Below are 23,584 nucleotides of genomic sequence, written 5' to 3' on the forward strand. Positions count from 1 at the left end.
AATGCGTTTTATCAAGTGATCATAGCTCCTTTCAGCATCTTGTCTTCTTCGAATCTCTACACAGATACCAAATGTCATTGCACTTGACGAAAAGTAGCGGAAGACACGTCTAATTCCTCGGAGTGAACATTTGAAGGATGGATAGGTGTTCATTACAGAGTTGGTGGAGCAAACACGGCATTCGGGGTTTCCCAAGCAGCAGAGGAAATGCCACGTACGTTTCCATCTTGCAGCTGGACTGTACCTGGTGTTCACCAGTCCAGGACATCCAGGGCCCTGGCAGTGCTCCTAGCTCTCAGGTGTCCAACAGATGAACAAGAGGCCTCAATCAGCATGGCGGACATCAGCAACTGTAGCGTGTTATGGCTTCTTAAAATGGAGAACACATACATCCAAACTATGTGAGGGCCACGGAGTTGCAAACCTGTGGGCCCCAGGCTAGATAACTGAACTCCAATTTGCAAACTAAACTCCCTCTAGGTGAATCGTATGCCGTCTTATGAACTAAACTAGAGCAGTGAACTTCAAACTTTTAGCTTCCTTACCCTATAAGAAATACATTCTACATTGTAACCTAATACACACGTATATACAATATACGCACAGTAATAGTTTTCTACTCTATTCTAATTAATTTTCTAAAGCTAATTGCAACCCATTAAACTCACTCCACAACTCATTACAATTTGAAAGACTCTGAATTGGTGTATAGAGAGGGGATAGTGTGGTGACTGCTGATACTGAAAAAAAAAAAAAAGTAGGGAATGGTTAGATCATCAAAGACCTTGCTAAATTAAGGAGTGTAGCTTTATGCTGTACGTCATGAGAAGCCATTCATTTCATTAATAAATAGATAGGCAAATAAACAAAACACAGGTCCTGCCCTGTGGGAATTACAGTCTCCTCTGGGACAACGGGTTGGGGGAAGAGACAAATAAACTATCTGTTAACAAGAGAGACCGGAGATGACTTCCAGGCAGAGAGAGCAGCATGCGGAACAGTAGAGGGGTGAGTAACTGCCAGAAACACCGCGAGAATTGAAAGTGGTTCAGTAAGGAATGGCTTCAGACAGGAATAGCTATCCTAGATCTGGCTCCAAAGTTCTCCTTTCTCTGGGAGGGGAGATAAGTTATCAGACACCTTATCTTGAAGGAAGTTATTATGATTACATTTATAAAATATGAGACACCCTTCACAATAAGGGAGACATAAGGTAGGTAGAAGGCATAAGGTAGGACCAGAGTCCCCCATCCCTCAAGGTAGAGAGGAGAGGGCCTTCCTAGAAATACTGGAGTGGCCTGACTGGGGAATCTGCCCTCGTGGTGTATGGAGCTGGTACAACCGTGAAGCAATGTCCCAGACAGATTACATTTTAACAGGTTTTTTGAGGTGTAATTTACATACCATAAAACTCATTCATGTTACCACCATCCAATTGTAGAACATATTCCATCACCTCAAAAAGACCCCACATGCCTATCTGCCATCACTCTCCGTTTTCATTACCAGCCCTAGCCGACCACTAAACCCACCTTCTGTCTCGACAGATTTGCCTTTTTAGACATTTCACATAAACAGAATCATACAACATGTGATCTTTTGCGCCTGGCTTCTTTCACTTAGCAAAACATCCACTTTGTAGCTTGTATCAGTACGTCATTCTTTTTTACTGAATAGTATTCCATTGTACCCCATCACAATTTGTTTACCTCTTCATCTGTTGATAGACACTGGAATCGTCCCCACTTCTGGCTATTATGAACATTCAGGTTACAAGTTTTGCCTGGACATATGTTTGCATGTCTCTTGGGTAGACATTCAGAAGTCAAATGCGCTGAGTCATAGAGGAAACTTATAGTTAACTTTTTCAGAAACAGCCAAACTATTTTTCCAAAGTGGCTTAACCATTTTATATTCCCACCAGCAGAGTGTGACAGTTCCAATGTATCCACATTCTTGGGGATATTTTAAAATCAGATTTAGATTTCTAAATGGCATGAAGCGTAGTTTGAATAAAGTTTTCACTAGCCGCCCTGTGAACTGTGGAAGTCACATGGCCTCGTAATTTATTCACATTCCAAATTTCACTGACAGTTAGAAAAGAAATGATCAGAGATGTTCATTTGAAACATGCTTGAAATCACTTAGTACCAAAATGCAATATCAAACAACCAGTCAGACCTAATGGTCACAGAAAACTTGACCAAAATATTTGTCCAATGGGAATTATCAAGGAACCAAGCACGACAAACGAGAATGTGCCTTGCACACTAAACCGAGTCTCCACAGGAACAAAACGCTAATTGTGAATCCTGCGAAGCAGCAGCAACTTACAAAAGGCAGGGACTCGCAAAGAAGGCCAGGGAACTATTTCTTTAAATCTGATGCAACTTGCATTGTATCAGGTGATGCGCTACAATAGCAGAGACCCTGCCTCCAGAAAAGAAAAGAAAGGGACCTGGCCTCCAAGGGACAGTAATGCCCCTGCTGCTTTGAGAACCCCAGGTACCTTTCACAAACAAACTCACAAATTAAAGGAGGGAGTGGGCACCCAGAGATCCAGAAAGAGCTTTGGTTCAGAGACCAGAGGGACACCAAGCTCTCAAATCCCTGCCATTCACATTTTCTAATCTAGAAAACAAACCTTCTGTCTGGGGCTGGGATCTCTGTACCTCTAACATTTTACTTTGAGTGTCATACATATTTCACGGAAGGTGCACAATCCCCTCTCCACAGAGAGGCTTCCTCCTTGGGAAGGACCTTTTTTGCTCTTAGGGATGAAGACCTATGCTAATTCCCCACTAGCACTCTTCCTGGTACTATCAGTTAAGTGGAGATTTAGGTACCCAGCTGGTCAGGTTCCAAGAGATTTCCCCTGCTAATTTTCAGTCACTCAAGGAAAACAAGGAGTAACTAAGATTGAATTACCATGATTTTAAAGAAACAGTGTTCTTTCCCCCACCACTCCCCCCCCCACCACCAAAATGTGTAAACTTGGGTATTTCACACTTTTACATCTGTTCTTCTCCAAAAATAAAAGCTGTTTATATTCAAGAAATTATGACTACAATACCAGTGCGAGTTACATCCTTAAAACACTCACAGAGAGAACATACATATTGTTCTGACCAAAAGTGTGTGTGCGATGTTCTTTCCCGGAGTAGCATCTGGGTATTAAGCTTCAGGGGAGCACGGTAGAGCGTTTGCTTATTTGTCCCCATGAAAAGAAAACTGAGTTCTCTCTGACTGCTGCCAGCGTTAGTAGTTTAAAGAAAAGAGAACAGAGGGGTGGCCTTTTAGGAAGAGCAAACACTTGGCTTTGACTTTATCAACCACACTTGAGTAAGACACCAGCACCAGAACCATCCAAACTCAGTTTCTGGCCTCTAAAAGAGTCAGTCTTATGAGTTCAATTGGAAAACTAGAGCGACTCCAAAGCTCAAAGGGCCCTTTTACCCATGCAGATGGCTACAAAGAGGCCATGCTAAATTCACAGTTTCCTCAGAGCCTAAGATAGCACCACGACAGAAACAAAACTGTCCCAAACTTGGTCCTAGAAAGAACTTTTGGAATGACATAATTAATTCCCTGCCCCATGTAGAAAGTAACTAACATTCCTGACGAAAATGCTTGCACAGTGGGGTGCCTGACTGGGTCAGTGGGTGGATCCTGTGACTCTTGATTTCCGGGTTGTGAATTCAAGCCCCATGTTGGATGTAGAGATTACTTAAAAATAAAATTTTAAGGAAATAGAAAAGAAAAGAAAAGAAAAGAAAAGAAAAGAAAAGAAAATGCTTGCAGTTAGCTATTACTTTAATGACATTAAGGCCTCTTCTGAGAAAGTGGGATCTGTCCTCCGATTGCAATATTACAAAAAAATCAATCATCTTTAACTAGACATTTTTTATATCCAACCTAATGATGATTATCTAATATCTCTTTTCCCTTTAAAATAGGCCTTCTTGGGGTGCCTGGGTGGCTCAGTCGGTTAAGCCTCCGACTTCAGCTCAGATCACGATCTCTCGGTCCGTGAGTTCGAGCCCCGCATCCGGCTCTGGGCTGATGGCCCAGAGCCTGGAGCCTGCTTCCGATTCTGTGTCTCCCTCTCTCTCTGCCCCTCCCCCGTTCATGCTCTGTCTCTCTCTGTCTCAAAAAGAAATAAAACGTTAAAAAAAAATTTTAAAATAGGCCTTCTACAATGGGAGTCTTTGAATTTGATTTTTTAAAAGCATCTTCCCAGCAGTAAGTATGAAATACAATTTTGATATATGCTCATTATCAAGTTGTATACAAAGTTACCTTAACAACCATAATGGTCACCAACCTCCCCCAAACAAAAAAACCATGTAGTATAAGCAGTGTGTTTATCTAAGAATTACAGATTAAAATAACAACACGGGACATCTTTGTAGATAGGTAAGAGATGTTTAGGGGTTGTTACAAGGAAAGTCTGTAGGATTTCTCAGTAAGGGGATCCTTTAACTTCCTGCCTAGATTCCAAAAAGTCTATTTCATTTTTCAAGTTTCACAAAATAAACAACCCAAAGATTTCAGGCTTCAAACTAAGGTAGGGTTGAAAGAGCTGTGAATATGGATTCTTTTTTTTCAGCTTTTAGGCAAATGCCAGCACCTCCTGGGGCTTCAAACTGAATCCCCACAGGTCCAAAGGGAAAAACAGGAAATTAGCACCAAAAGGATGCTTCTTAGTCTTGGGACTGTGGCTTTCTATCCCCTGAATAAACATGCTAATAAATAAAATAAAATACAATACAATACAATACAATACAATACAATACAATACAATAAAATAAAAAACAGCAATGCAAAGAACAGTCCAGGATTATCGGGTGAAACTTGTAGACTTTTGCACTTCAAGTATCTCCTGGTCTTACAAACAATTAAAATGCATATATTAGGGTGAAATATAAAATTCCATATTCCTAAAAGTATGCGTCTTCTACAATTTGAAGCCATGCATCTTATGAAAACCTGGCAGTTACCTTATATAAATAAATCACTATTTTCTACTCTGCAACATTTTCAGGCAAACTCAAATTTCTGTGGATTTGCTGTTTCTCCCCCATTCATTAGACACCAAGGTCCATGAGGACAGCACTCACATGTGTCTTTGCTACCAAATTCTCAGCATGTAGCACAATGCTAGGCACATAGTAAGTATATGCTCAATTAATAGTTGTTGAATGAACGAATGCACCAGCATGAAAGACAAAAGAAAACTGTATTTTAAAAAATTAGGTCAGTGATTCCAAAACTCGAAAGTACATCAAATCACCTGGAGGGCTTCTTAATGCACAGGTTACCGGGCTCCATCCCCAGTTTCTGATCCAGGAGGCCAGAGAGGTAAAACCAAGAGATGAGCATGAGGCTACTAATTCAGGGAGCTCACTTTGAGAAACACCGTCTAGGCAGTTAACCTGTCAACCAGCTCTTAGAAAAATCACAATGCACAGGAAAACATTCACTGAAAGTCTACCAACTGCAGAATCCTCTACCGAGTAAGCCACGCAGGTACTGCTCCAAATGCTATCAAAATTGCCAACACAAGACATACGTGCAAGGGGATGATACACAGACACATGTCCAAAACAGCAAGAAATCATTAGTACAGTCAAACTAAAGATGTTTCATTTCTCCAGTGCATTTCTTTATGATGTATCCTACTGTGCAGTTTAATCTATTTTTCTCAGATGGAAATTACTAAACCGCAATGCATAGCAGTTCTTTCTTGCACAACCCCACTTCATTTCACTTACTAATGGGAGTTTCATCTGAGGCCAGGGCAGGAAATGCAGAGAGGGAGCCCATTTTAAAGCTTATTGATGTTGTTTATACTTTAGTGTATGTAAGGAGGAGAGCAATGATCAAGACTCAGTTCTTAATGATCAGAAAGGAAGCAGAGGCATTAATAAGGTGCAAATTTAATCTAAACCGCCACCAGGTTTAACAAAAGGATACACAGAACAATCCAAGAGAATCCCAAACTCTAACTCTGACCATTGCGTAGCTTTGTAAATCATAGCTAGCATTAACTTTCAAAGGTATGCGTTTCTCATGACCCTGTTCTAAATGTAAATGCATTTATATCCAGATCATAAGCAGAGAGGGTATCTAATTAGATAATGTTTGCAAGTACTTTGAAGATATTTAAAGTGCTCTATAAATGCTAATTATTATTATTATTATTATTATTTAAATACAGTTCGCAATTACTGCTTACAACCTATTCCACCCACCACACTGCCATAATTTGAATACAGGCAGCTAAAAAATAAAACAAAACAAAAAAATCCTAGAAGTAGAAAAGATGAAACCATGTCCATATGAAGCTCTAGATTTTTACCAGTCATAAGTAATTTACAAGCATTTCAATTTTTTTTAATGTTTATTTATTATTGAGAGACAGAGAGAGACAGAGCATGAGCATGGGAGGGTCAGAGGGAGGAGGAGACACAGAATCCAAAGCAGGTTCCAGGCTCCGAGCTGTCAGCACAGAGCCCGATGCGGGGCTCGAACTCCCAAACCGCAAGGTCATGACCTAAGCTGAAGTTGGACATTTAACCGATTGAGCCACCCAGGCGCCCCAATTTATAAGCATTTTAAATAGAGGGCTGGGATATCAAATCTAGTAAATCTAAGCAATTGCCCTCTGCAAAACAGACAAACCCAAAGTTGTGTCAATTTTCAGAATTTCTTACTTATAAACCTAGTGGAAAGCAGATTGTGGTCCAGAACACAAGGCTCTTTATTTACCCTTCTGGCTGCCAGCCGCATCTTCCATTTTCTCCACTGCAATCTTAAAATATCTACATCATTCTGAAAAAAGTATGACTCAAGATTTTGATTTTAATAATCATCAGACAGATAAAGGCTTGAGAATGGTCCTTCCTATAACATATCTTCTGACTCATCTTGCTAGCTTCTGCAATAATCACAAATTGAGTGGTCTCCCGTTCTTAAAAAATGGAAATCTTTGAGCCTGATTCCACATCTTCCAAACATACCTGTCAGATGATTTTCCAAAGAGAATGACAGATTAAATGTAAACATCCCTTATACACAGTGTACAAGAAAATTATTGCTAATCCCAAAAAGGTTCACATTTTAGGTTTTTACATTTTTAAGGCAAGAAAAAGAACAATTAACATATTCAAAGCTGACTTTGGTTCATTGAAAAACAAAATCACAAGGAAGAAATACCTTGGAAACAACACTCAAACACCATAAGCTCACCAAAGAGAGCTTGTGCCCAAATGAAAGACTTCTGGGAAACCTGTGAACTTTAGGAAGATAACACACCAGATAATTCTGAAGTCTTGACAAGGTCTGCAGGGCAAATAATGACCATGGGAGTCACAATGTGCAGTGGCTTTGGGGCAGGTCGGTTGTAAGTTCCGCCATTTTGTAGCTCTATGACTTTTGGTAAATACGATGATTTTTCTAAGCCTCCTGTGTTCATTTGTGAATGCTAAACGCCTACCTCACAGAAAATTTGGAGGTAATTTGACAATACCAAGAGCTTTATACACTTTTGTCATAAACTACACTTCTAAGAAGTTATTCTAAGGACACAGAGATGTACACAAAGACTCACATATATTTATTGAAGCATTATTTACAAGACTTGAAAAGTTAGAAATAACCAGAAGCTTCATCAATAGGAATTGTTTAAATATTATCATTCATCCTCACGACAAAATGGTAAGCAGTCATTAAAAACATATGGTTAGAAATTTAAACACTAAATACTTAAAGAAATTTTAAGTAACATACTAATTTCTTTCTCTTTTTTTTAATTTGAGAGAGAGAGAGAGAGTGCACGAGGGGGAGGGGCAAAGGGACAGAGAGAGAGAGAGAGAGAGAGAGAGAGAGAAAGAGAGAGAGAGAGAGAATATCTCAAGCAGAGTCCATACTCAGTGCAGAGCCTGACTCAGGGCTCAGTCCCAGGACCCAGGGATCACGACCTGAGCCAAAATCAAGATGCTCAACTGACTGAGCCACCCAGGTGCCCCAGTTACATACTAATTTCTAAGCATGATAATAGGATTGTGGTTATGTATTTTCAAGAGTGTTTATCTTTTAGAGATGCATACTGAAATATTTACAAATGAAATGATATGATGCTTGAAAATAATACGGGGAGGAAGTGGACGGAGGTGTAGACAAAACAAGATTGGACACGAATGGGTAATTGTTAAGTCGGGGCCTCATTCTACTATTCTATTTTAAATATCAAAGTATTTATTTATTTTTTTATTCAGATTAAATTCATACTCCATAAAAATTCGCCCTTTTGAAGTGTACAAATGATTTTTTAATATGTTCACAGAGCTGAACAACCATCACCGTGGTCTAATTTTAAGACATTAGCAGGCATTCTCCACTTCTGCTCAAGCTGCAGAAATCCACTTTCCTTCTCTATAGGTTTGACTATAGATAAATGGAATCCTATACTATGTGGCCTTTTGTGTGTGGCTTCTTTCACTAGCGTAATGTTCATCCATGTTGTAGCATGTATCAAAACTTTCTTTTATTGATGAATAATATTCCATTGTATGGATTTACTACATTCCATTTATTCACCTATCAATTCATGGACATTTGGGTTGTTTCCACTCTTTTAAAAAAAAATAATGTTTATTCATTTTTCAGAGACAGAGAGTGACGGGGGGAGGGACAGAGAGAGAGAGGGGGACACAGAATCCAAAGCAGGCTCCAGGCTCTGAGCTGTCAACACATAGCCTGACTTGGGGCTTGAATCCATGAACCGTGAGATCATGACCTGAGCTGAAGTTGGACACTTAACCCACTGAGTCACCCAGGCACCCTGGGGTTGTTTTCACTTTTTGGCTAGTATGAATAATGATGCTACAAACAGGGGTACCTGGGTGGCTCAGTTGGTTAAGCATCCGACTCTTGATTTCAGCTCAGGTCATGGTCTCGAGGTTAGTGAGTTCAAGCCCCACATCTGGCTCTGTGGTGCAGAGCCTGCTTGGGATTCTCTCCATCTGCCCCTCCTCCACACCCATGCACATTCTCTCTCGCTCTCTCTCTCAAAATAAATAAATAAACTTAAAAATATAAAAACATAAAGAATAAATTTTGAAAAATGCTACAAACATTTGTGTACAAGTTTTTGTTTAGATATACGTTTTCAATTCTCTTGGGTATATATACCTAGGAGTGGAATTGCTGGGTTACATGGTAACTCTATTATTCAACATTCTGAGGAACTGCCAACTTCTTTTACAAAGTGGCTGTAATGGGGGCGCCTGGGTGGCGCAGTCGGTTAAGCGTCCGACTTCAGCCAGGTCACGATCTCGCGGTCCGTGAGTTCGAGCCCCGCGTCGGGCTCTGGGCTGATGGCTCGGAGCCTGGAGCCTGTTTCCGATTCTGTGTCTCCCTCTCTCTCTGCCCCTAACCCGTTCATGCTCTGTCTCTCTCTGTCCCAAAAAAAATAAATAAACGTTGAAAAAAAAATTTTTTTTTAAAAAAACAAAGTGGCTGTAATGTATGAGCATTCCAATATTCCTTCCGATTTTATGTAACTTTAAAATCCCCCCATGACAAAGAATTTTTACAATTATGTTATAGAAAAACATTAACAACATGCAAAAAGGGTGATTGTTAACTTTAAAACACAGGTTGCAGGGGCACCTGGCTGGCTCAGTCAGTAGGGTATGTGACTCTTGATCTTGATGCCATTATTCCGAGCCCCACATTGGGTATAGAGTTGACTTTAAAAACCAATAAATAGATAGTGGGTGATGGGCATTGAGGAGGGCACCTGTTGGGATGAGCACTAGGTGTTGTATGGAAACCAATTTGACCATAAATTATATTTAATATAAAAAATAATAAAATAAATAAATAGAAACAAACAAATAAAAGCAGCAAACAAGTGAAAACACATTTTTAAAAAAACAGCTTGCAGATAATATAGACAACATGATCTTAATTTTTAAAGCTATCCACTTAGCTATGCACAGAAAAGAACTACTAAGCCATACACCAAAAGGAGCCCTGGAGCCCCGAAGGTAATCCTGGTGGGGAGTCTTAAGAAAAATCAAATATATGCACTGCCTTCGTGAAGTTTACTATCTAGTAGTGGATATAATCCAGGTCAGAAAGTTCTGAGTGTGAGGTCAGTTCTGAAAGGGTTTACAAGTGGAATGGATAACTTCTTTCTGAGAGAAATCAGAGGAAATTTGGTGGAAAAGGTGGCATTTGAATGTTTACTGTTACGGTAGTAGATACAGAAAAGGAATACAGTAAAACCTTGGGTTGCGAGCATAATTCGTTCCGGAAACATGCTTGTAATCCAAAGCACTCGTATATCAAAGCAAATTTCAAGAACCATTGGCTCAGTTGTGGTCATGTGACATTCGGCATCTCCTACCACTCGTACTGCAAGACATCGCTCGTTTACCAAGTTAAAATTTATTTGAAATGTTTGCTTGTCTTGTGGAACACTTGCAGCACAAGTTACTGACGCTCCGAGCTTTTACAGTATAAGGTACAGCACCCCCTAAAGAGCATCCATGGGGAGAAGGAAGCTGTTCTCTGAGGCAGGAGTAAAGCATCGGTCATCAGAATTGCAGCGAATGGTGGGAGGCCCAGCTGAATTATAGCTGGTCTTACTGCTACACTAAAGAGTTTAGTCTTTGGTCTGTAGACTGTGAGGAGTCAGGGAAGGTCGTGAATAAGAAATACCCAGACTGAAAACGTGCTGTTCGAAGAGTAATGTCACTGCAGTGTACGTAGAGACTAGTCAGGAGAAGGCTGATGGTAGAGACGCAGGAGGGAAGTCTCGTCATGGATGCTGCCCAGGGCACAGTCACCTCAGTGGTTGTAGGGAGGAAAGGAGCAAAAGGCCGCATGCAATGGATAGCAAGGAAAGATGTTTAAGATTGGGGTGAAATAAAATGTGTTTTGAGAATTTCAAGGCACCCCCTTGAGACAACTGGAGAACAGCCGAGGCATGTAAAAAGCAGAAAGCGAATCATCTTTCTCTAGAGGGAAATAAACTTCCAACCAGAATGAAAGAAATTACAAGCGGAATTCATCCAACATTTTCTATTTAAGTCCTCCCTCTCTCTCCTCTAGGAACCTTATATTTATATGAGCAGAATAACATTTCATTCAAAAAATATCACCCAGATTTTCTTGGAATTCTCAGCACACTGCTAGTTCAGGCCCTGTTCTCAGACAGCTACTTCCCCCACAGATATGGTAGAACCAATCTGACATAAAAGCAACTTTCAGACACAAATTATCCCAAATTCTCTCAGAAACACAGACTCAGAGACTGGTTGTGCTCAGCTGGGCATGGCGGCCATGATTCAATCACAGTAGCTCAAAACTGGGTGGACTGGAGAACTGTACCCCTGAAGAAAGGAACGGTGTAGGACAACAAGGACATGAAGACTAATACCAAGGCAGAAACACAGGAAGACTCAAAATTACAAGGTTTCAAAGAGCCTTACAGATAAGGCAGTGGGAAATGTGATATTTTTATGAAGGAAAAATGTTAGGTGTTCTTTCTTCAACAAAATATTCCATGACTTCCCAAGTGGACAATTAGGCAAACAGCAAACCATGACTTATGTTAGCTTTTTTACTAAGATTCAGAACACTCAAAATGATTACGCATATTTCTCTGATGTTCTGATAACTCCCACTACACCCTGTTTTATTATGAGGCAATGTCATGGCAAAGAAAACACCTGTTTAATATCTCTAAAAAACAGCAAATATATCTAATTAAAAAACTACTCTGCTGTTATTGTTTTTGAGACACTTATCAATCTTATCAATTCTTTCAACTTTGCTAAACTCTCATTTAAGACCAAATTTAACTAAGTGCTCTGGGATAAGGAATTAATAATGTTTCAAGATTTCCTTAATCCCCATGAGACCTCTGACCAGGTTTTAAATACTGGACTAGTATTGTATCATTTCAGGTGGCCACTCCCCTCCCAAATACACAAACTTTGAAAAGGCACACGCAAGGGGTGCCTGGATGTCTCAGTTGGTGGAGAGACCGACTCCGGCTCAGGTCATGATCTCGCAGTTCATTGGTTCGAGTCCTGCGCCAGGCTCTGTGCTGACAACTCGGAGCCTAGAGCCTGCTTCAGATTCTGTGTCTCCCTCTCTCTCTCCCCCTCCCCTGCTCATACACACACTCTCAATCTCTCAGAAATAAACATTAAAAAATTAAAAAAAGAAAGTAAAGACACAGACATAATAAATGTGGCTTTATTTAAACAATGTTTAATCCACAAAGAAGGGAAAAAAGTTAAAAAAACAAAAAAAAAGAAGAAAGTTTTAATGAATAATGCTGATACCTGGTACTGGTTTAGAAATACACCAGGGGCACCTGGCTGGCTCAGTCCTTAGGGCATGTGACTCTTGATCTCAGGATTGTGAGTTTGGGCCCCATATCTGGTGTAGAGATTACTTAAAACTAAAATCTTAAAAAAAAAAAAAAAAGTAGTGAATGCTGATATTGGGGCAAAGGTCAACCCAGGCCAGCAGAGTAACATATAAGGTCATGTTGACACATATAAAGGAAAAGGTACTTTTAAAAGATGCAGGACCTTCTGATATCTTTTTCTCAGAGCCATTTTCAATTAGGTGCAATCACTGAGATGAAATGTTGGTAGAATCAAGTTTCCTATAAAATTCTATTTAATCATGGAATAGTATATTTGTGTAGAGCATTACATTACGGTTTTATTTTCAAATAAAGCATTGCCATAAATACTTTGATTGTTAAAACCAGCATATGAGAAAGGCAAGCAGTTGAAATCATTCCCATTTTTAAATTAATTATGGTTCCAGGACTTACCCAGAGTCACAGAACCAATAAGACATGGACATAGAATGCAGTACTCACTCTACTCCATTCACCAACTCATTCATGTATTCACCTGTTTATGCAACTAACTGCAATGACAGATTCAAAAATGGGCAAGGCATAACCTCTGGCCTCATGGAGCCCACAGTTTATTAAGCTGGCAGAAAAACATCCCAATGCCATTTATAACACAAGAACAAAAAGTGCAGTGGGAAAGATGCATGTGAGTCTTCCAGATGAGGTCAGTTCTTAAATCTATAGGTCTTAACAGACAAAGAAATAGCTAGGCCTGGAAGGCAGTGAGGGGCAGGGGGAAAGACAAGCAGAGGTCATCTAATTCTGTTCAAATAGAAAACTGAGTGTGAGTCCTGGCAGAAACATAGTGTATGAAGTCAGCAGAGGCCAATCTTGGCCTTGAACGCCTTCCTCTGTGGGCCAAACTAAGGACAGCCAAGGTGCTCAGACTCAGATATATGCTAATCTTCAAAAAGCTTTCTGGCTGATCTCACCTCATATGTAATAAAGCCTACCGGTGGCAAATTTCATTTCTTTTAATACTGTGATGTCTTGAAGGGAGAATGACTCAAGCCATGAGTTTGAATGAGTAGATTGTTTTCTGTAGCCTATGTATGTATACACATATTGCATACACCCACATGGATAGTTTATAACCATAACACTATATATGAGTATCCACATAGATTATGCAAAACATACATAAAATTCTACAAACCTCACATGGAGAGACATCTGAATAATGTGTGTATCTAGACTGACCCCATGGGAGATATTCAGATGGAGACGGGTTACAGAGAGAGGGTACTATGCAGGACAACCATCTGTCCTAGATGATTCAGTCATTTGCCAGCAGAGGAAGAATTGAAGGCGGGGGGGTTACAAAATGAATTCTAAAGGTATCTTAATGCTCCACGGTTTTATGTATTATGAGTTTACCTGCATGAAGCAGTTTCTTTATTCTCGATAAATAAAATTCCATGACTCCGGTGAAATAATTCCTCTCTGCCATTTTTTTGTGCTCAGGCAGAAAATGTATTATTGATTTCTGATTCAGCCACAGACAATGTGACTTAGAGAAAGGAGCACTGAATGAGAAGTCAGGAAACCTAGATTCTCTCCCCAAACCACCGTTTTCCCCTCCCTCACCCCCACCCCAGCAGAGAGGGGGCTGTGTGACCTTGGGCAATGACTACAGTCTCTGGGCTTCAGCTTGGTATTAAATGAAAGGAGTGGGTAGGTGTTCTCTAATTCTCTTCCAGCTCTTAATCTATGAAACCATCCCCCTCCCCTAACACTTAGTTTATCTCCAGAGCTCTAAAAATCAAGACTAATAAAAGTGGATTCAGAGCATCTCTTTTTTAGCCAAAGTAGATCCTGTTTTATCTTATTTTTTAAAACCATCCAAATCTTGCATAATTCAAATGATCAGTGCTGTCACTGGTTGCTCTGGTTTAAATTATGCATTGTTGCTATTTGGGGAGAATGTAGACTAGGTCCAGTCTGGGATCACTGGCTGAGAACAATAAGCCCCCAAAGTGAGAAGGATAAAGGCCTCTCCAGACAGGATCTGCTTTTAATGCACGGAGCTCAGGGTTTACAAAAAGAGCATTGATTGTGTACATTAAAGAGCCACCGAAACAGCAAGGGATTGGTAAGGCTGCAGCAAATTCTCCTAGATGCCACTGACCTTGGCTGCATTTCAGGGGTCAGGCATTCCCCATAAGGTTCTCAGCAGGCTGGCTTTCCTGAGGGGTTAGGAACAAATGAGACCTCTCATCCAGATAAACCCGCCTCTCCTAATTTGAGAAGACAGAAATTATCTGCCCTCTGATTTGTGGAGATCACCTGTGTAGCCTTTGGACTCAACAGCCAGCCTACACACCTCACCCCCTACAAGGCGGGTCCTACACCCCAGCCCTCCCGGGTGCAATTGTCTCCACATCAGCATGTAAGTCCTCTAGCCAGCAGTTCCCATCTCTAGAGCTGGCCTTAGCCCTCCCTCATTCCACACCTCCTACAGGCAGAAATACAGGGGCAAAGCACTAAGCCCAGGCCACAAAGAGCAATTTCAGGGAATCCTGCAAAGATATCTTTTCAAAATACAGATCTCTGGAGCACAGGCCTCCCATGTGTGAATCACACTCCAGGCAGGCCGGTGAGCCCTCGTGGTTCCTTACAAGCCTGCAGGCTCTGTGTGCTCGTATCTCAGAAAAGCTTCCCCAGAAAAAGCCCACAAGGGACACCTCTGACCAAGCCCAACTTAAAAATCGCATCAGAGCCCTTTCCATTAGAGGAGCAGTGTTGAGATTCTAGCTCAGGAAAACCACAAGCCTTGCCCATTGTTCAGATTCCTTCCCCATACCCCCCACCCCACCCCCTACTGGGCTTTTGCCACTTTCCCGACCCGGTAGTCTGGGCCATCCATCCACCTGATTAACCCGCTGGCAGTAACTCCCAGTGCAGAAAGTAGGGCAAATGAACATGCACAGTCTGTAAAGCAGGAAATCACAGACTTAGCCAAAGCACCCACCCGGTTACCAACCCCCACCCCCAGCTGCCCAGGGGGCAGCGGTTTCTGAATGTGGCATTTCTGTGCCAGGAAATAGACAGCTTACTGTAATATCACATGAATGAGCTTTTGCTGCCCAACTATCAAAAAAGCTATTTGAAATGGCATCTCTGTTCCTTCTCAACCCCTGGACGGCCTTGCAGAAACCCTCACCTCTTGGAAGAATTAAGAAGGGGAAGGGAAGTTAAAAAGAGGAGGATTCATGAGACTAAATAAAAAGTACCACTTTGACAGTAAAGGTAGCTCTTTAAAATAACTGTAGAGAAGGAGGTACTGTCAGGAGAAGTAATGAAGATTCAGGTCTGTAATCCCAAGATTTAGCATCAGTCTAACAATGTATGCCTCAGGAGGGCGTGTGAACTTCCAAGCTTCACCCATCCTGTGTGTCTGTGTTGAGACCCACCATCAATTCTATCTCACCATCCTCCATGCTTCAAGTATACATGCTGTGGCTTTTTTTTTTTTTTTTTTTTTTATCATTCTTGGTTCAGGAGAGGAAGAAGCCATCCTTAATTGGTGTCCAATCCTCATCCCCCTCTGCTGCCGCCACCCACACCCCTCACCTCCTTTTCCGCAGGCAGCATCTAATTAAAATGGCAAGAAAGCTCTGCCCCCTTCCCCGATAGAGTGTGTTGGGATTCAGAGGTGGGGGTGGGGAGGCGTCGAGGCTACCCTGGGATTCCTGGTATTCTGATCTCAAAACAACAGCAAAATGGATTCTATAGCAGTGATGTCTTAGTCAATACAATGAAAAGGCGTCTGAGGCGATTCACGCGAAGGTAAACGCAAACCAGTGGGCCTGGAGGGACGTAGATGCTCTCTACAAAGGACTGGCCGCGCGCGCGCGAACACACACACACACACACACATCCACACACACACACACACACACACACACACACGGGAGTTCCGGTCTGACTGGGGGAAAGCAGAGAACACATCCTTCCACCTGCTTAAGTTCAACCATAAAACTGAAATGTCAGAGCCACAAAGTCAGAAAGCACAGGCAGGTCTAAGTTAAACCATAAATAAAGGTGACTGGCAGACTGGCATTGAAGAGAGCGCGGAGAGGCAGTCGGGGCTCAGAAGGCGGAAAGGGGCTAGAGGAGGCAGTTGCCATCTACAAGACCAGCACAGCAATAGCTGCCCCCGTGGAGCGGCAGGTTCGGCTTCGTGGGGACAGTCAGGCTCACAATGTCATCTTGCAGGTAGCTGGGAAAAGTGAGTGGCCAGTGCTTCTATTCACGCTGCTGTTACTCTCTTTGCAGAAAGGGGCAGTGGGGTCTCGCGCCTTGGCACCAGACGACCGTCTGGGGCTTGTGTGCACACACCACGCGCGCGCGCGCGCGCACACACACACACACACACACACACAAGCCTTTCATTTTAAGGCTCTTACGCTGGTCTAAGATGAAACTGGCATTAGCTCCACTGGTTCTCTGGGGAGCTTCGGCCACAACCAAAGGAGGACACGTAGTGCACAGCTTTGAGAGGAGTCTTAGCCAAGAGCACCTCGGCGGACCCCGAATCAAAACCAGAAGCCAGGTTCTCTCCGCGTCGCATTCTCCCTCTGCCCAGTAGCCTCCGCCCGGGTTCACGCACCGAGCCCGTTCACCCCGAAACAAACCGCTGGGAAGAAATCAGAAAACATGTTCTACTCACCCTCAGAGCCGACAGATCGATTTCATCCAGGCTACGAGCCGGGGAGTCGCTCGCCATGTCTACTTCTTCGCGGGAGAAATGGTCCAAAACCACCCTGAAGCTTCTCCCTTGGAAATTCCACCTTGGTCTATTTTACTCGCGTCCTCATGCGGGTGTCGCGCCAGAGGCCCCGGGCCCAGCCTCCCCAGCCCACCCCGGCCCCACAGCACCCGATCCCGATCCCCCCCACGCGTCGGTCCTCCGGGTCAGGGAGCCCAACCTGCGCTGATCTCCAAGCCCGGAGCCGCGGTGCGTGTGGGCTGCGCGCCCTGCTCAGCTAAGGGCGCTGGGGCTGCGTGGGTGTATTTAAATGGGACATGCTTCTTTGCTTGTGCGTGGATGGCGGCTGCATTGGCTGTTATAATGAGACACATCAACTCCTCCACTCTGCTGGGGGGTGGGGGTGGAGAACCACACAGAACTGTCTATCACCGCTTCCTGGGAGGAGTAAAGGGGGGGGGGGGTGGAAGGCGGAGGAGGCGTGGTCTCCGACTGGGGAGAGGCAGCGCTTCCTGACCCGGTCCCTCTGCACCAGCGTGGTTGGGGGAAGGGCGCGCACCCTTTCCGCCCAAGCTTTTGCAGGCTAATCTGGATGGATCTGAAAAGCTGTTCCTGGACCCTGCCGTGCTTATCGTAGGGGCAAAGGGGCTTTATTTTGTGTGTCCAATTCGTGCACTGCAGCACAATGGCCCTCAATCGCATTGGGGGGGTTTTCGGTTCGGTTCAAATGCTCTAGCGCTGAAAAAATCCAGAAGGAAAAAAAAAAAAAAAAACAAGAGTGACGGCCTCCCTCCTCCATTAATTATTTGTGGGGCTGGAGTAACGCGGGCTGGTGCAACCGGTGCATATAAGGACTTGTGTGCAGGGAAGGGGATCCGCCTCCAGGCGCGGAACGAATGGGGGAGAAGCGCACTCGTACCCTGCGCTCCAGCGATTTGCAATGGGGGCGGGTGGGTCAGCCAGCGACCCCCGGGATCCCGGAAGGCGGGTCTCGAGGGCCGGTCACTCGCTGGTCAAGGGCTAGGAAGGTTTACCAGAAGCGGGAAAACGGACATCTGAGTTCCTTGTTGGCATCGCCACACCCAGGACTTGCCCGTACCGCAATTCCCCACGGAAACGACCGAATTGAAACGAGAAGCTTTTTCTCTGGGTGCAAGAGCTGAATGCTTCAGGTAACTCCAAAGGGAACACGGGGTAAGGCAGCACTCGCCGCCTCAGGACGCTGCATTTCCCTTTCAGGCAGCGTTTTCGTGGCTGACCTACTCAGACTGATGGAGAAAGTTTAGCTGGTGGGTGAGATGTAACATACAAAATGCACCGGGTGAGAGCGATTTCGCTCCACCCGCTTTCTCATTTCAAGGCTGAACGTTTACAGTGGTAAACATGATATTCCGTAATCAAAAGTATGAAGTCACTTCCCCCAGCCCCCCTACCCGCCCCCCCTTCCCCTCCAGCTTTGGCCACGCGAAATACATGGGAAGAAAAGCTAAATTTGAACTTTCCCCCCAAATACAGCAGTATCTGCACGTCTGTTAAAATGGGAGTTTACATCTAGCCAAGTGCAGTGAGGGCTTCTTAATCCTGTGGTGTGAATGTCAGTTTCAGAAAAGGACTTTTGAATGAATGAACGGAAGCCAATGCAGTTAGTTCATCAGGACTGCAGACACTGGAAGACTTAGAAACAGCATTCGGTTTGCGCCCTGCTTTTTGTTGTTGTTAACATTATTGTACTTATCTGTATGCACTGGGGATCATGAAACTGAAGAATTGTTCTAACATCTCAATGGCCACAGTTACTTAGATTTGCCCTTAAAATGTCAAACGTTTAATCATGTTATATTCAGAACGCTCGATTTGACCTATCATTTTCTAATAAGATCGTCCAGCTTAAGACAGTAAATAAGGGGCAGCAAGCCACCAAGGCATGTAGAAATGACGTAAAAAACCTACCATTTCCCATCATGGTCCTTATTTTTCCCTTCTCTGTCCCTTTTTTACCCTTAATCTAGATGACAAAGTAATGTATTTCTTTCTCATGTTGAAAGAAATCATTAATTTAAGATCAGGTATTTAGATCTGTGAACGTAACTATTTTTAAAACTCCAGACATAGGAAAAATGAGATAAACATTTTTTTTCATGGACAACCTTCATTTTATACCCCAGATTTTTATCTGAAACATCACAGATAGATGAATGGTCTCTTCCACCTTAGTAAACTGCTCAGGCCATGAGGATGCCGTGAAACGCACTAAATTCCACCCTTGGATTTAGAATTGGAAGACTATATGTTCAATCCAGTGATGGGGGAGGGCTTCCTGGATGCTGACTGGTTGAGCTGAGAGTCAGGTGGAGGTGGTGGGGGGGGGGATGGGGGGGAGTGATGGATGCAGGAAATACCATAAAAGGAAAGGTTGCAATAGCCAGGCCACCTTCAGCTAGTAAGGGAAGGAGCAAACTCCAGGCTGTTTGTGCTGGAGGCTAGGTAGTAGTGGTGACTGGACTGAGAAGGGAAGCAAAGGTCAGATCAGGTAGCGCTCTGCATGTCCCATTAAGGAACTTGGACTTTATCCTTTAGGTCAAGTGTGTATCAAATTTCAGCCATTCCAATACAAATCCCTATTTTTTTGCCATGTCTGTGAACCCCCCATACTATTTATTATCTGCTGAATATTTTTCTCTAAATCCATACTTTTCTTTTTTTCTTATTTAATTTAAAAGGAAACATAAATGACTACTATAAATGGAAAGCTAGCAATACTTGCTAAAAAATAAAAGAAAACCATCAAAATAAATACAATGGAAAATAAATATTACTTAATTCTAGCTATCATTGCCTGCTCCAGGTTTCTAGCCTAGGGCCTGCTCTTCCTTTGTTAAAAAGAGGAGTTAATAAATGCCAGAAAAGGCATTCAAAATTTGACCGAAGTGAGATTTTTTCCTCTTTATGTAATCTGAAGGATTGAAAGAACTGATATCATTTATGTTCAATTTGAAAGCCTGTAAAACAATACAATATGCTGTTTATGTCTGTAAATGTATAGCCAACTATAAAAAGCATGGGCATAGGCTGGAAGGACACAGATCAACTTCAGGACAGTGACAAGGGAGAAGTGGAATGGGAAGGTACAAAGGAGGATCCAACAATAAGACCTAATTTATTAAAAAGAAAAAAGATCTCTAGCAAATATTGCTAAATGTTTGGAATTGTTAGATCTGAATAGTTACTAATTCATATTTATTATATTGTTCTCTGGATCTTTTTGTATATTTGAAATATTTTTATATTTTAAAAATATTTATAAAAAAAGAGAGAATCCCAAAGAGGGTTGTGTTCCCTCTATTAGATTCAATGTTATTTAATGCCATATCCATGCTCCAACTAAAATAAACACTGGAAATCAGTAACACAGCTTGTGGAACTTTTAAAAGCACACTCTGTATATCTTCTGTCACCACAAATCCCTAGATATAACAGAAAGTATATTTTAAAAAATTCATTAGAGTTCTAGAAGACAATAAAGACAGTATCAGTGGTCTAGCAATTCAGAGGACTTCCTAGATTATATAAAGCAAGTAGGATTTGATTGCCAGTAGATCTGTAAACCAAAACGGTACAGGGTAGGACCAGGGTGAGAGCTGGGAAGGCTTCAAGCTCAGAGGCAATGGCTACAAGGAACTGGGCCTTTCATCACAGTAACTAAACCCATTAATCCACTCTTTCATACATTCCATAAATATATAAATCATTTACTCTGTGCCAGTCACAATACCAAGTCCTGAAGATTTGCTTTCACAGAGGCAAATAATAAAATTGTAAATAATCCATTACTAACATTATTTTAGATGGTGATAAGTGATATGAAGAAAATCAAGCAAGATCATGAGAATCAGCAGGTACACATGTCCACCCCCAGCTCTGACACATGCTCTCCGTAAGTATAGGTGCTTGGGCCAAGGAGACCGGGTATCACCCCAAGGAGCTGCTCACCGATTGCCAGGAGAAAGGAGACCACACACACACACACACACACACGCACAGAAGGTGAAGTACCTGCATCCCCCGCGCTGCAAGACATTTGCTGCCCCACTTTCCACCCCAGTCAGCAAAGCAAGCACTCAGAATATAGAACTGGCACCACAGATAGGCAAATGAGATTTTCAAACACTAAGATGAGCAGACAACCCTGAATCACCAATCATTTCTAAAAATCTATTACTTTGAAAGAGAAGAACCAACTCCAATCAACAAACAGATTGAAAACCCAAAGTTACTGTTAAAAATGAGTTTTATAACATATATGTTTTATCCTCAAAAAATAATACAGGACCTTACAGTCATAAAACAACCAAGTTATTATGCAAACAAACCAGTTAGATGAATAATTAGTATATTAATTGAAATTTTTAAAATGAATATATAGATTGAACAATAGAAAGTAATACTATGCTGCAGATACTCCTTTAAGCATTCATGCATTAACATATTTAATCTTTATAATCTTCCAAAGTAGGCAATAATATTAGCATATTCACTTTACATATGAGTAAACTGAAGACTTAAAAGTTTAATTAACTTACTTAAGGCAACACAGTAATAAATGACTGAACCAGGATTTGAACTCAAGCTCTTAATCATCATGCTACACTGACTCAAGCTGAACTGAAGAGTGAATTTGTTATCTAGAAGATTGGGGCCAGTTTGATCCCAAATTGCAGAAGAAAGTATGTAGCAACAGAGTAAGAATTTAAGTAATATGGAGCATAAATCCAGAAGTTCCAACCTTCATCTGATAGGAGATCTAGAGAATAGATAGGAGGGAATACTCAGAGAAATAATAGAAAATGGTCCCGTATCTTCAGGCTAAAATCTCCTATAGAGTGCATAAGTTAAAAAATACCACACTTGAACATATCATGATGGAATTTCAGAGCATCAGGGATAGAAAGAAAATTCTAACCAGATCACCTATTTCTCATCAGCAGCAATGGATGCTAGGACAAAGCATTCTAACGTATGGGATAACGGGACAAACATATCTTGCAACACTGACTAAAGGGGAGTGAAGAAAAGTCTGGTGTGTCTTATAAAAATGGTTTTCCTGTTTGAAAACTGAAAAAAGAAAAGAAGGGACCAAAGGGAAGAGAAGAGGGCCAGGAAAAGCTTTCTGCCTGTGGCAACCATTCTCCAAGATGGCTTCCAACAAGCCTCACCTCCTGGTATCTCCACCCCCGTGTAGGTCCCTCTAATATAGAATACAGCTGGGTAATACAAGGCATTTCAGCTTTTACCTTGTTTTCTTGGTTCATATGCTTGAACGCCATGTTTTTCAACCTCAACACTATTGACATTTTAGGTCTGATAACTCTTGTTGTAGGGGGCTACCCTATAGTGTATGATGTTTAGCAGAATTCCTGGTCTCTACCCACTAGCTCTCAGTAACACCTTCCCAGTTGTGACAACCAAAAATATCTCCAGATATTGTTAGATGTCTCCTGTCAGGCAAGATCACTGTTCTAGGGGGAGTCACTCATCACATCCTGTGGACATTCATGCCCCTTGCCAGACTTGTGGGTGAGCTGCCTTGAAGTGGATGTTCCAGCCCAATCAAGCCTTCAGATGACTGCAATTCCAGCTGGCTCTGACTGCAATTTCGTGAAGTTCCTGCTTGAACTAGGACAGTTCAATCCAGCTGTTCCCAAATCCCTGACCCACAGAAACCATGAGAGATCATGAATTTTACTGTTGTTTTAAGCCATTTGATTTGTTATACAGTAAGGGGTAACTAATACATTGTCTTCAGACAGGGTTTGTGTGGACATAATTGCTACAGCTATAACAGCCATCTCCCTAGCAGGTCAGGATGAACTTGGGAAAGAAAACAAAAGAGGAAAAGCATCTGGATCTTTAATGACATCATTGAGCCACTCAATTAACTAATCCAGGGGCAACCTGTCTGAACTCCTTCTCATGAGACATAGGTTTTTCTCATTTTGTTTAAGCCACCATTAGTTGAGTATTCTGTTATATTTTTTTATCTGTTTTATTTTTGAGAGAGAGAGACAGTGTGAGTGGGGGAGAGGCAGGGAGAGAGAAGACACAGAATGCGAAGCAGGCTCCAGGCTCTGAGCTAACAGCAGAGAGCCTGATGCAGGACTCAAACCTACAAACTATGAGATCATGACTTGAGCCAAAGTGGTGCTTAACCGACTGAGCCACCCAGGTGCCCCAAACGTATTCTGTTATTTGTAACCAAATACTTCTTGTTACAGGAAATAAAAATTAAAACTATTCATTGTCTTTATCATTGCTGATTCACAAAGTAAAAATGAAATAATGATAACTTATAACTAAAATGATCTTATCAGGGCACGTGGGTGGTTCAGTCAGTTGAGCACCTGACTCTTGACTTTGGCTCA

The 23,584-nt window shown here is 42.1% G+C and overlaps 1 protein-coding gene and 1 long non-coding RNA gene across 5 annotated transcripts in view; one reads left to right on the forward strand and one right to left on the reverse strand.

Annotated features, from left to right (window-relative positions):
• TNIK (TRAF2 and NCK interacting kinase) overlaps positions 1 to 17,556 on the reverse strand; it is a 396,007-nt gene extending 378,451 nt beyond the window's left edge. For 2 of the 4 annotated variants that reach the window (XM_030330590.1, XM_030330591.1), the window contains exon 1: positions 17,127 to 17,556. In XM_030330590.1, coding sequence (XP_030186450.1) covers positions 17,127 to 17,183 — 57 coding nt within the window. In that variant the 5' untranslated portion in view covers positions 17,184 to 17,556. The remainder of the gene's footprint in view (positions 1 to 17,126) is intronic. The other 2 variants (XM_030330587.1, XM_030330588.1) reach the window with 2 other exon arrangements.
• A 243-nt stretch (positions 17,557 to 17,799) lies between these two features.
• On the forward strand, positions 17,800 to 23,213 carry LOC115524211. Its single transcript, XR_003971978.1, has 3 exons — positions 17,800 to 18,337; positions 21,011 to 21,099; positions 22,732 to 23,213. It is a non-coding gene; the product is annotated as an uncharacterized LOC115524211 (long non-coding RNA).
• The last annotated feature ends 371 nt before the right edge of the window (positions 23,214 to 23,584 follow it).

The sequence above is a fragment of the Lynx canadensis genome, chromosome C2 (assembly GCF_007474595.2).
Source record: "Lynx canadensis isolate LIC74 chromosome C2, mLynCan4.pri.v2, whole genome shotgun sequence".
NCBI classification, from domain to species: domain Eukaryota; kingdom Metazoa; phylum Chordata; class Mammalia; order Carnivora; family Felidae; genus Lynx; species Lynx canadensis.